The 14,321-nt window shown below is 36.0% G+C and overlaps 1 protein-coding gene across 1 annotated transcript in view; it reads right to left on the reverse strand.

Annotated features, from left to right (window-relative positions):
• Positions 1 to 1,395: 1,395 nt before the first annotated feature.
• Positions 1,396 to 14,321, reverse strand: part of DPY19L1 (dpy-19-like 1 (C. elegans)) — a 43,778-nt gene continuing 30,852 nt past the window's right edge. The window contains exons 17-23 of the mRNA XM_009081420.1: positions 13,291 to 13,340; positions 11,905 to 11,929; positions 10,342 to 10,461; positions 5,069 to 5,243; positions 4,155 to 4,254; positions 2,839 to 2,964; positions 1,396 to 1,786 (exon numbers count right to left, since the gene is read on the reverse strand). Coding sequence (XP_009079668.1) covers positions 1,609 to 1,786; positions 2,839 to 2,964; positions 4,155 to 4,254; positions 5,069 to 5,243; positions 10,342 to 10,461; positions 11,905 to 11,929; positions 13,291 to 13,340 — 774 coding nt within the window. The 3' untranslated portion in view covers positions 1,396 to 1,608. The remainder of the gene's footprint in view (positions 1,787 to 2,838; positions 2,965 to 4,154; positions 4,255 to 5,068; positions 5,244 to 10,341; positions 10,462 to 11,904; positions 11,930 to 13,290; positions 13,341 to 14,321) is intronic.

A 14,321-nucleotide genomic window follows, 5' to 3' on the forward strand; every position in this document is an offset into this window, starting at 1 on the left:
ACTGAGTTCTGAATAAAAAGGAGGCCAGAAAGAGGTGTGTGGGTTTGGTTTAATGATCCGAAGCACTTCTGTGCATTTTTCAATTGAAGGTTCAGCATCAGTCATATCTGCAGTGGCAATTGTGATAAAACTTCAGTTTAGCAGATAAAAGAAGAGAAGCATAACATCCATCAGAAACACAAGAACAATTTCCACCTTTCTCTTTTTTATTTAACCACATAAGTACATGTCAACAGTTGGCATAAACTTCATAAAAATACAGTACCTTTTTGTGCTGAAACACTAGTCACAATGTTTATATAAAGATTTTTTTCCTGCTTCCTTGAATTAACATTTTAAAAAGTGACTTCCCAAAAGCCCTTTTTTTTTTTGTGAGTTTCCTTATAGAAATTTTTCCAAAATCTATTCTGTAAAAGTTAAAAAGCTAATGCATTTTCAGCCATTTTCCCTTACCCTCTCAGTAAAACAGATTTTAAAAAAATAAGTTTTAGAATACTGATCAGCTGTTATACTACTACTTTAGCATAGGCTCCCATTTGATACTGTTATAGGCATGACGGATGGCACCCCTGTAGCATCTAATATCAACAGATGCTATTAGGGCTAAAAACACCAGTCAGAGCAATAGACTGATGTCTGAACAAAAAAACCTAAGTCAAAACAAATCCAAAACATGAATGATATACAGCGAAACATTAGACTTTAAAAGTCTTATACTGCAGAATCACAATTACTGTGATACTTCCCAATGGCTATAAACATACAAAAATTCTACCACGTTAGTTAAACGACTAAAGGGTGTCCTTGCACTGGGTATCTTGGAAAGTGAACTCTCTATTACCTAGAATACTGGTGTGACATCAAGATGACAGAAAAACTGCAGAACCAGTCTAACCACGTTGGAGCAATTATATCCACACAACTGACTATACCCATATCACAACTGGGGTAAATTCCATTTTTCTTTAATGCTGATGATAAAATCCAGGCAGGATCTAATACACGGGGAAAGAAAACAGGGCATAAATTCTGAAAGTAATTTCTTATCAAGTTAGGCGCTGAAGGTCTAGTTAAGGCAGTGAAAGATTTATTTTTGTATCTTTCTAAGGCTATGACAGATTTTTCCTGAATAAAGCATTTCCCCTTAAAAATTTCATGTATATTATATCAGCTTATTCTGGATGCATAAGAATGCTAAAAACCCTTGGACACTGAGAAGCTAAACTATTGCTTACTGCAAATATTACCCTTATTAGTCTTCTTTTTTAATATCAATAGGATTCCAAGAACATGCATCAAAAAAAATGAAGTTTCAAGTCTGCCTACAAACTTTTCCATAGCTACTTTTAACTCTTTTTGGATCAGTGTTAAATAAAATGTGCAAACATATAATCATTTGCATAGCAAATCTCAAGGGACTGACCCTGAAATAGAAATCCAAACTGTTAGGTTTAAGATATTTCTATAATCAGAATTCACTTAAAATGGTAAAAAATAAAATACACATTGTTCCATTTTAAGTCTAGTAGAAAAGGTATTTCTGATTTAGAATTCTTACAGTTATTAGTTTAAAGATTTGAAAGACTGACGGTTCTTTGCATTGAAATGTTATTCCTTTGGACTCCTTTGGAATTCCTTTGGAATCTTCAAGACTCTGTAATTGCTATTTTCAAATACTGTGATAAAATATGGTCTGGAATCCTTGCTCATAAGGGTACATAAAGGAATTTTTCCACTATTAGCAGGATCTTCAACATCCCAAATTTCAGGCATACTGCACCCAGGCCTAGAAAACATATGAATATGAAAAGCAAAATTAAAAAATGCCATAAAAAGCATATAGCTTGCTGAGAATACTTTTATAGTGCCCCATGAACACTTGATTGTGCCATCTATATATTTTTAAGTTTATCTTTCTACTAGAAATTATCAGATTATGAAAATCAATAAATATAGTAGTAATTTAAGAATAATATTGACAATGTGTAAAAAGGTGGTTACATAATGAATAAGAATTAATTTGGAGGAGGAAGCATATAAAACAACTCAAATTCTACAATACACATAATCAGGGACCTTTAAATCTTCTTATAAAATGGAAGGTGATGTTCACACTCCTAACATTTCTAAAGAAAACTCAGGAAATAAAACACCTTAAAAAAAGTAATAACTCCTTTGTTTTTATTAAGAAACACAGCTAGCATCAAGCCCCAGTACAGCTGTTAGAATTAAGGAAAGTTAGGATTACAGAAAATTTTATAATTTTATCAAAGATAACAACAGAGAAATACAAGAGATTAATTTAATTTTAATCTAAATAAAAAGAAAGAAAATTAAAAATCTAAATTAATTGTGTTCTGGAGGCCAAGAGAAATCAAGGGAGATGAGGGGCAGTGGAGGGAGAAGCACAGCTTTTTCCCAAGGACAACTTAAATGCGACAAAATTTTCCAGGACTATTAGTGGTCATAGTATTTTGGCTCTCCAACTATCTTTTACTCTGCACCTTTTATTCATACTAGGCTTCCATTATACACACACATCTGTTCTTGTCACCATAGAATAATGACTTGTTTCCTTTGTGAATCTCTTCAGAGTTTTACACTGAAGTTTAAAAATGCATATAACATAGTTTTTTAGGTGCACACAAAGCACACAAGGTTGCTAATGTGGGTAAAGGCAGTTATACTTAATATCTCCAGACACTGGACAAAAAGTATTTTGGACATTTTTAATAAATGAGGCACAGATCAACATTTCAAAACTACCACGTGATATGAATCTTAGCCTACATATTTGAGCTTTGTGTTACTCTTGTGAGAAAGCAAGAGATTACTCACTTTTTTCTGCTTACACACAATGACTCTTCAAGAATGTAGTAATTTACTCCTAGTTTTATCAACTCTCTTTTTACTTCACTTGCAGGTTTACGACTGTACATGGAATACACTACTTTAGTTCTGGCCCTTCAACAAGAGAAATATAAGAGTTAGCAAGCAATGTAGCATGAAAATGTAAGCTTCAACTTTAGACTGGATATGAAGGTGATTTTCTTTCACAAGCTAACTATGCTAAAACAGTTTACATTACTAGCACCATTTGCTTAAATCTGATCATTTCTTCACAAATATAATGATCCCAAGAACAATGTATACTGCCCTTTGAATCTTCTGTAGCAGGACACAAATTTGTAACAAGATCCATGGTTACTGTGAACAGAAAGTGTAAAGATATCAAAGCAATACATTCACCATGTAATAGGCAAGGCTGGAGATGACCTTGCTTGGACTGGAGGTGATCAGAAGAAACCATCTGCCAAGTCTCTCCACAAAAGGTCACACTCGCTGCCCTTGCTCAGAATTTTTTTAAATGCAGAGGGCAAGAGCTGATGCCCACCTACACTGATCAAGCAAAATCAGCACTTGTGACCATCCAGTCCAACTGCCTGACCAATTCAGGGCTGACCAAAAGCTAAAGCCAGTTAATGCCAGAAGGAGAACTAAGGATGTAAGAACTGTAAAATGAATCCCCAAGTTTTCTCTTTTATCCCTCTCTATCTTGCTGTTTTCTTATGTGTGCTGGGATTTTTTTTATACAGTTTGACTGACTAAACAAATAAATGATGCTACAATATTAAATTTAATTAAAGAAATTCATTACCTTTTCAGAAAATCAATTTCAATTTAGGAAAATAGCCTCATTTTGAAAATAACAGAGTACAAAACTTAGTAATTCCATTACAAAATTTCAGTTTCAACTAGTCCTAGTATTTCAATAATTAACAAATTATCACAAAAAATGACAGCCAATCACAGAAAGCCAATAAAAATAACTAAGCTGGCTAGGTTGATAAACAATGTCAGCAGTAACTAGAATGAAAAAGGATATGATAGTACACATTAGATCCAATCCAATATATTCTGATTTTTCTGTATATAAGCTTGAAACTGTATCTATCCATATAGTATATCTTTTCTGATGAACAGAAATCCTAAAGAAACAATGCACGAGTTTTTAATCTGACTAAACTAACAAATCATGTTCTATGGGGTTTTAACAAACTTTACAATATAATGTGATGCCATTCCGACCGTATATTACAAACATTAAGAGAATTAACAGCAAATACAAATAAATCCTCAGCTGCAGAATTTACCTTAATCCTGCATCTTCATAGTGAGGATGATTTACAACAGGACGAAGTGTGGACAGTTTAACACTTGCCATAGTAGGCATTGCTCCTGCAAAAACTGCATCTGAAATACACAGTGAAAGGCATGTTTGAAATGAAGAATCAACCAATAAGAATAGAGAAGAAATTATCTCTGAACAGTAATCCTGTAGAAAAAAAAAAACATAAAAAGAAGCTAGAGTACTCTTTTTTTAAAAGGCCTTAACATGGCACCAACAGGAAACACACAAAATGAATTTACTTGTTTTAAAACTTGAACTCAATATAAGCCATTGCATAACTAAACATCTAAAAATGGAGATTTAATGCATCCTATTTTTCTAGAATGGGTAGAATAACATATTCATTATGACAAGACAATTTTATTTGTTACTTCTTACACCATTGTTGAATGGGCAATAAAATCTTAGTCCACTTGGCTTGAACCTATTTTCTGGCTAGGAAGGTAAGACCTTTGTTTCTAGACAGTTTTCTGATGCTTTTACTTATTTTAGGAAAAGTAGGGGTGCAATCACAACACAGACACATTTTGAATTCTCTTCTAGAGATATGGTCCCACATGGACCATGGACCCACACACAGGACCAGTGTCATTTAAGTAAAAGCCTATTTTAATTGGACTTGGCAAAGACACTTTTGTTGAAATACTAAACCAGTGGCTAGAACCTCCAGACCGGTAGCCTGGAGTCTAACAAAGCAAGATTATGGTGCTTTTTTCATTTGAGATAGCTTCTATACAGACAAGTAAATGTGACCTGGCTTTAGGATTGTCCCAAGGCAAAGCCACAGGTAGTAGCAATATCTCTGCAGTCATTCATAAGTTGTATGCTTAGATCTCACAGTAAATGGGGAACATCCTACATTATTAAATAGCTTACCTTGTCTGGTATTAACTTTTACCCACTCTAAAAGTTCTTCCTGTGGCAAATTGCTAAATTCCCCCATGATGTTCCACTGAGTTTGAAGGTTTGCAGATCCCTCTATTGCCATCAATGCTAAAATAGCAAAGACCAATGTTTTGGGCTGGATTTTACAGAAGAGCCATCCAAACAACTGAAATGCAAGAATCAATTAATTCCTAGACAAAAATTCTGTAATGTTGCATACAGCACAATTCATTTTTATTTCTTTATAAGGAACCTAACATATATTACACTATGAAACATCTCTGTTATTGCTTCTCCACTAAGCTTCAGTGAGACCTCATAAGAATTATTTATGCTCACTGAATGTTGGTTATTACATTTGTAATTCTAGAAGAAAAAAAAAGAAAAATGTGACATTAATGCATCTTTTAAAGTTGTAGTTCAAATGTCAAATTCTGCAAGTAAAGATTATTCAATAAAGCTAACTGTACCTTTACAGTATTTTATCTCCTAATTACATCTAGTGTTTCTATCTCTCACAGACTGATTATAGAGATTGTACTGCAAACTTCTGCAACATCAAAAAAACAGACTTTGGGGATAATAAGTGTAATGTTGCTTTATATCCTACTCTTCCTTTTCTTGAACTGAAAAGTGGCCCTTGGATTTCTTCCTAAAAACAGTTTGCTGAAGGTTCTAAGCAAATATTGATAAACATGAAATGGGTAGTTAATAAGAAAGAAGTACTAAATTTGCTGTGTTGAAGTTTAGATTGAGTAGGAGCACTTTATGCCATCCACATTTGACCTAAACTTTAGATCAAAGTATAAATTACATTTTTTCCCCAAGCTATTGATAATTAGAAGTAAGACTCCACACTTCAAAAATATCAAACTTGCACTAAATAAATACCTTTCATTCAAAGTACTGTTACCAGCTTTCTTAATTAAAGCATGAAACAATAAAATAAAGTCTCTCAGTAGAAGCTCCCAATAGGCTGACTACACCAATTAGGTAGGGTATGTTATCTTTCTTATAAACTAACCATAAACTACTTAGAATTATTAAAATTCTCCAGCCATCTCTCAAAAAAAACAGTATACTCCACACTCATACTTGAAGACTTGCTAAACACTTCAACAAGAACAGCGATACTATCCAGGGAAACTTCATATACCAAATATGCCTGTGTAGAACTGGAAGGATGAAGGGAAATGAATTAATTTTTAGGCTGCTTTACATAAGCAAACCTCTTTTTCACCAACAGTCACAAATAATGTCACTTCAAGGACACGTTAGAACTTGGGAAGTTCCATGGCTTTTCAAATCAAAGCAAATCACATTCCTGTCACGCTTTTATAAAACCTCATTAATGATCAAAGTCTCTGAATTTAACACTATTTTGTTTACATAAAGAGCCTAGAATGGTCAAATATATATTCAATGCAAAAGAAGCGTTTCCTTTATGGGATGCTGTTCTGCATGTGGGTTTTTTTAATATCGATTCAAGCAGTTTTCCAAATGAATACCTTAAGTTTTTCTCTAGCCATTTTATTTTGCTCTCAAAATTCCTACTCAGGAATATAATTTCTCCTAACAGAAAGAAGAAACGTGTGCATGTAAATGGTTAAAACCTTGAACAGAAACAACAGCACACTTGAGCCTACCTTGAAGCACAAACAGTAAATTAAATGACAAAACTGAATTGATCCCTAATTTAATTGCTCATCTTTGTTCAACTTAGAGAAGAAAAGGCTCTAATCACAGGTTTCCAATGTCTAAAATGTAGTTGCAGAGAAGATGGGAGTTACTCCCTTTGCAAAGATGCATTTAATTTTTATCTTTTTTTCTTCATTAAAAAAAATCTTTTTGAAAATGCATTACAAATTGAATTCTTTTCCAATGAAAATCAACATTAAGTCACTTTCTTCATCACAAAGCATTCCAGACAATGAAAATATTCTGTACTAAGAAAAGGACATCATCATTTTTATTGTGCATCAGCTGCCACAAACTGGAACACTGAGGTAATGGAAAGTACAGGGATTAATTCATGCAATGGGTTGAAAGAACACAACATACAAAATTCCTTTTCCCTGGGCAGAACAATAATTTTTAGCCTCAAGATAAATTAGTTCTACTAACATACCACTGCAGGTAAACTTTCATGGTCCCCTAGACAAAAGGATAGTGTTGACCTCAATTCCAGTAACATAAGTGCATATGTTAAATATGCTTAAATTTTTCTTGCATCTGTAAAATCAAATTGTTGCTTATTAACTTGTATTTTATTCAAACATCTAAAACTTTACTTAATGATAAATGCACCAAGTGTTAATCAATTGTCTGGTCACAAGTCCCATCTTCTCTCATTCCCTCCCCTGCAGCAATTCTGAATCTGTATTGAACATAGTCAGATTTTTCAGTCTCAAAATACTACTTCTGCTCAACAGCCCAATAGGACAGAAAAAGCTCCATTACAAACCACTTGATATTTTCCAGACCCTACAAACAAACAAAACCCCCAAACAAACAAAAACCACAACCAAACAAACCCCTTAAAAACGAACCAAACAAATAAAACCTAACCAATCAAGAAAGGAGTCTTCTCACTGTTTTAGTCTTATAAGTGATCTGCTCAACAGTGGCTCAACAGCCTTATGGGTCAGTGTCTCTCTATCATGCTGAAGCCAGTCCTGTATTACCTGGAAGATTACCAGCCTTCCCCTAATAAAGAAACATCACCTCAGTCAGACCAGAAAAATCCAGCTTGTCTTTTACAAGCATCATTCAGCACCAACCTAGGGGACATGCTGAACAAGCAAAAGAACCTTCACTGGTAACAAGACAAGGGAATTAATTTCATTTTTACTTACACTGTTCACCTAAAGTCGGGTACTCTTGAACAAAGGTATTTACCTCTCCCTAAGGTCCAAGACAGGGCCAGGATATTCCCAGACCTTATTATATGGGGTTGCTGGCCATTTACCATATTCTGCACAGAATAACTGTCCAAACTGCAGCAATCCAAAGCCCTTCCCTAGCATTCAAGACCTATTTCTTTCAAGCCAACTATGCCTCCATGATGATGCAAAGAAGAAAGAAAATGTTACTGGACCATCCAACCAGATGACTCAGAATATCATCTGCAATGGTAGCTTCCCAAGAAGCTTACTCTCACTCCACAACTGTAGGAAACAGCAGAACAACCAAAGGGCCAAAATGCCGTTGTAAGCTGAAGAAAAAAAATATTGACAAAATACTCTGAACCTGTCCTCCCTTACAATATTTACACAGTAATGACATGTGACATCCTCTAAGATCCAACACACAACAGCTACCAAAAGCACCAGCTTTCATTAACTAGTCTAAATCTAAAATCCACACCAATCCAGGAAGAATTACTGAAATGCTATTACTTGATGTGTTTATTAAAAAAATAAACAACCCACAAAAAAACAAAAAAAAACCCCACCATGCAGCCAAAAAAGCAGCACAGATTTCACTATTCTTTAATTCTCAGAAGTGTGAGAAGCCTTTTCCTGTGGCACAAGGCACAGAAATACTTTCAATTCTAAACTTCGCTAGAAAATTCTTTTAGTACTCCTACTACTACCACCAATACCAACAGGGCAGAAAACCCCACCAATTTTCTTCTAGGACCACACAGTTCAGAACTAAGAACAAATAAACTTTGGGCAGAATTAATGTATATTGCAATTGTTATCTAGAAAGTTACTTTTTAAAGAGGTTTTGACAATTTTTTAGCATTTTATATTTTAACTGTACAGATTCATTCGATGTTGGCAAACTCTCAGCACTTTTACCTAGGCCAAGTAACAAATCAGGCACCAAGAAAGTGATGAGTACAACATTTAAGTAGATTGATAATGCGTAATGTGTCCAGTATTATAAAGAACTGTCCTTAAAGAACATGCAGGGAAGCAATTCAGTTTTCTGGGAAACAGTCATTTGTTCAGCTGGCTTAACATGGGATAGCTTCCTCCTCGTTGCATAATTCTGTCTCATTCACTCATCTTCCAGTTGTTTGACACAGGTATCAGCTGTTTCACAGGCAATAATTACCTTCACTGTACAACCCTAATTCACCTTCAGGACACTTTCTACAAATTCACAGCACAGCTGAGGGCAGCAAGGACCTCTGAAAATGTAGCCCTCCTACTCAAGCAGGGTCATCCAGAACAAGGTGATCAGATCCATGTCTAGACAACTTCTGAATATCTCTAAGGATGGAGACTCCACCACTCTCCGGGAAACCTGCACCAGTGCTCGGTCACCCTCACAGTGAAAAAGTTCCCAGATGTTCAGAGGGAATCATCTGTGTTTCAGCATGTGCCTATTGCCTCTGGTCCCACCACTGGGCACCACTTAAAAAAGCCTGCTCTTCCTCCTAGTTTTGCACCATCAGCAACAGGGTACATTCTGCCTCATCATCCCGAGCATTAACAAAGACACTGAACAGTCTTAGACCCAGTATTAACCCCTGGGGTAAACCACTAGTTACTGGTCTTCAACCAGACTTTGGACCACTGCTCACCTCTCTCTGGGCCCAGCTGGTTCAGCCAGTTTTCAATCCACCTCCCTGTCTGCTTCCAAGACAAAGGAATGCTTACCCTATATTTGCTGCAAGTGCAAAGCTTCTAAAACAGCTATTTAAATATAGATTTAATCAAGTTCACTTATCAAAAACACAGATGCTGAAACATGGAAAGCCTGTTCTAAGTATCTGGACAAAATCTAGTGACATTTTATGTAACAGATAATTTCAAACTAGAAAGATTAAATCTGAGTTAGTGATATGACTTTTGAGTTTCAAGACTGAATATTTTCAACATGCAAGACTTCACATGAGACTTCTGGAAAGAATTAACAGACAAAAAATGTACAAGGCAATAAGCTCTGAAGAGCTGTGACAACACAGTGTAAACAAAGTCAAACACTGGATAAAATTAATAGTCAATAAAAACTTGCAATGGCATAGAGGTGTGTAAATACAGTAAAATCTAGTGCTCATCCCTATGCTCAACCTCAATATACAACGTTAACTCAAATAATAATGCAACTGGACAAGTTGCATAAAACAAGATATTTGCTTAATTTGGGGAGAGGAGAATAAAACTGTATTTTGACAGGCAATATAAGCTGGTTTATTTTTAACTTCTACACTCAGATGCAGCAATTACACACCAAGAAATCTGCTTTAGGACAAATATCTGTGCACTACTGTAAGTACTGAGAAAGCTACAGGATAAAAGAGACCTTACCTGTTTTGAACACACCAAGGAAGCCATAATACATAGATGTGGTGTCAAAAACAGTTTTAGTCTCATGATTAAAATTGCTAGAACACTGTATGCCAACAGCTGCAATGCATGGAATACCAGCTGGAAAGAAAAAATCCACAAGACATAGAAATATAATATTTCATACTTTTCATTTCTGTCTTAAACACACAACTTCATTTTCATTATAGCTTAAATGATGAGCTTGTCTGAAAGAGTCCAAGTCAAAGTAAAGATATTCTTATTTGAGATACTGATGTGCTTTTTCTAAAGTGTCTGTAGTATGCTAAGAAATGGAACAACAGGAGGAATAAACATTATCAATAAAAACAAAATGGGATGGAGAAATGGCTAGCTAGTCAAAAAATCCTTAAATACTAACAGTCAATTACATATGTTAAATTTCTTGTATAAGCTCTCTATAGAAGTTAAGAGACCTTGCTATTTAGTGCCTAAAATACCCAAGTATGGTATCATAGAAGTAAATAAAATCATCCTTGATAATCACACAATCACTGGAAGCTTGCTTTAAGGTTAAAAGGTTAAAAAGCATCAGAGATGCCACTCACCACTCCCAAGATTGTTACATGTCAAAGTGCTGTGGTAAATCATAGTGGCATTTTTGCAATCAGTGCTTTTATGTAACTGATTGATTATCACAAGAGTCATTTGGGTTGGAAAAGACCTCTAAGATCGTGTCCACTTGTTAACCTAACGCTGCCAAGTCCATCACTAAACCATGTCCCTCAGTGCTACATCTACATGTCTTTTAAATACCTCCAGGGATGGTGACTTAACTCCTTCCCTGGGCAGCCTGTTCTAATGCTTGACAACTCCTCTGGTGAAGTAGGGGTCCTATCACAACAGGCCCTTTGTCTTATCATAACAGGCCCTGATAAAATGTTTGTCCCTATCTTTCTTATAGGCCCCCCTTTACGCACTGAAAGGCCTTACTTAGTAAGGTCTCCTTGAAGCCTTCTCCAAGCTGAACAACCCCAACTCTCTCAGCTGGTCTTCATAGGAGAGCTGTTCCATTCCTCTGATTATTTCTGTGAACCTCCTCTGGACCTGCTCTAAGAAGCCCGTGTTTTTCCTATGCTAAGGGCCCCAGAGCTGGACACAGGATATTGTTTTGCATAATTTTACTAAAAAGTACCACATTATATTCATTATGGCATATTTCAAAACAGAATTCCAACACACTGTCACGTGAAACTCCAGTAAAGGAACCAATCTCCCTCTCAGATTATATGGGGAAAACGGAAGGTCCAACCTAATTACAGTGTCTTTTTGTACTGCTACAGCAAAAGCTCAAGACTCCTCTACTGCACAGCCACCCCCATTAGGCAGTATATTTTTTTCTTCAACATTCCAGAATTATTCTGGTGACATATCAGACCCAATTTAAGATGAGAGAATAAGAGATGCAAATACCTAGCTTCAAATAAACCACGTATATCCACATCAGACTATTGCAACCTGCATTTCAATATTGAGTATCTGTATTAACATATAAATAAAATTGTGCAAAAAAAGCAATCTTACCTCACCATGGATAAAACGTTCTTCTCTGAAAAAAAAGGAAGAGAAAAGAAAAAGAAAACCCAGAAAATCATATTGATTATGTAATGCAGAAGCACTGGTTTTATTTTAAAATCATCTATAGTGCCATTAAACAACGCAGCTAATCCAGTAAGCATGAGTCAGTGTCTGCACAGAATTTTTCCCCCCCTCTATGAGAATTCTTGAAATATATTGCAAATCACTATCTTCCTCAATCCCTGTATTTATTTGGAAATCTGAATATTAATTTTAGCAGGTTTTTTTGATTACTTTCATGAATTACAGAATAGCTTATTTAGAAATTGAAACCTCAGTAATGTAGAACCACACAACAGTTAGGGCTGGAATGGACCTCTGGAGATCATCTAGTCCAACTCCCCCACTAAGGCAGGGTGACCTAGAGCAGGTGACACAGGAATGTGTCCAGGTGGGTTCTGAATGTCTCCAGAGAGGGAGCCTCCACGATCTCCCTGGGCAGCCTGCTACAAGACTCTGACACCCTCAATGTAAAGTTCTTCCTCAACTGAGGTAAAACTTCTTGTGTTTTCGTTTATGGCCATTGCCCATTGTCCTGTCACTGGGCACCACTGAAAAGAAACAGAACACTGGTACCAAAAGAAGAGTCAGTCATTTACTCAGGCACTAGAGAGACTGAGCTTGGATTTTCAGACAGAAATACAAATGTGAAAAGAGTAAAAATCTTGTACAGTTGTGCTCCAAAAATGTCTGTGAAAACAGGATGCTCACATCTGGTGAAATTTTGGTAATGGCCACTAGACTATGGAAAGCAGAGATCACTGAAGTGATTAATGATATTTTAAGAAAAAACCAGCAAGCAGAAAGACATGTCAGGGAAATCACAACATTCAACTGGACATACAGTTCCCTTGAGCACAGCAGCAAGTGATCACAAACAGCTGTGACAGGTAAAGCATTACAGATATTTAGAAAACAAAATTAATACAGTTGGGATCCCTCCCTAAAGATGACACTCAGGTATTTTTACAACCTGGAAAAAATAATGCGGAGAAAAGAATTTGCATTCACTATTTATTAAATAAAAAAGGCAAAAAGGTGCATAAATAAATAGTGGTTTAGGAACAGAGCAAACAAGTAAATGATTAAGTAGAAAATGTAGGTGTAGTAAATGGGTTAAGATGTCTAAAACAGGTTCAACAGCTAAGCTTAGTCTTAGATATTCTAGAAAAATACCTTGTATAGTACATCCAAGCCATTTAGTTACTAAACTGTACATAACTTGCCCTTCAAAAAGGAGCAACAATGTAGAATTCTGAATTATGCAGCATATAGCAAATCAAATGAACTTCCAGCAGAAATTCAGTTTTACATTAAAAAGACAATACTCACCTTTCATACTGGCCTGTGTGAGATAGGGACCATATAATATATTTAAGTGCCTGCAAGAAAAAGTATGAATAAACTTTCAAAAGCACTCTAAAGCATTTTCAACATTTGCTAAATGAAATTACACCTGGGTAATCTCTTTTTGAGCTAATGTTAAGATAAAAGACATGCAATGTTTTAGCTAAAAATTCTTTCTGAGGATGTTTAATTAGCTAGGCAGTTAGCAGTTATCCCATCTGTTCCTGTGTAAACTGTAAGTTGTTTTTACGCAAATTATACATAATCAAATTTACAGAAACAGTTATAAACTCCAGTTATAGTATTCATCAGCTGAGTGACAGATTTTTTTTTGGCACTAAACAAAGGAAGTTTTATCACTGACTTGAGACTGGACCTTTGTAAAAATATATGTAAAGGGAATACAAAATTTTAAGTAAGTACTTTTGAAAATCTGTATTTTATCTAACTGTATTGTGTTTACGTGGCAAGGGCATTGCAGGGGTGGCTTCTGTGGGAAGACACCAGAGGCTGCCCCATGTCAGAGCCAGAACCAGAGAGCTCAAACCAGACCTATCACTGGCCAAAGCTGAACCCATCAAAGGCACTGGTGGGGCCTCTGCTGATAACATGTTTAAGAAAAGGTAAAAAACACTGTGCAGCAGGTTTAAGAGACAACAGTGAGAAAAATGGGAGAGAAACAACTCTGAAGTCACTGAGGTCAGTGGAGGAGCAGGAAGAGGTGCTCCAGGTGCCAGGAAATTCCTGTGTAGCTTTTGGAGAAGGCCATGGTAATGTAGGTTTTTTTCCCCTGCAGCCTATAAAGGATTACAACATATATTCACCTGCAGCCTGTGGAGGACCCAATGTCAGAGCAGGTGGGTATGTGCTGAAGGAAGCTGCAACCCATGGAGAGCTCACAAAGGAGCAAGCTCCTGGAAGAAACTGCAGCTCATGGAGAAGGGCCCACAAAGGAGCAGGTTTTCTGGCAGGAGCTGCAACCTGTGGGGGATCCATGCTGGAGCAGACTGTTTCTA

The sequence above is a fragment of the Acanthisitta chloris genome, unplaced genomic scaffold (assembly GCF_000695815.1).
Source record: "Acanthisitta chloris isolate BGI_N310 unplaced genomic scaffold, ASM69581v1 scaffold15450, whole genome shotgun sequence".
NCBI classification, from domain to species: domain Eukaryota; kingdom Metazoa; phylum Chordata; class Aves; order Passeriformes; family Acanthisittidae; genus Acanthisitta; species Acanthisitta chloris.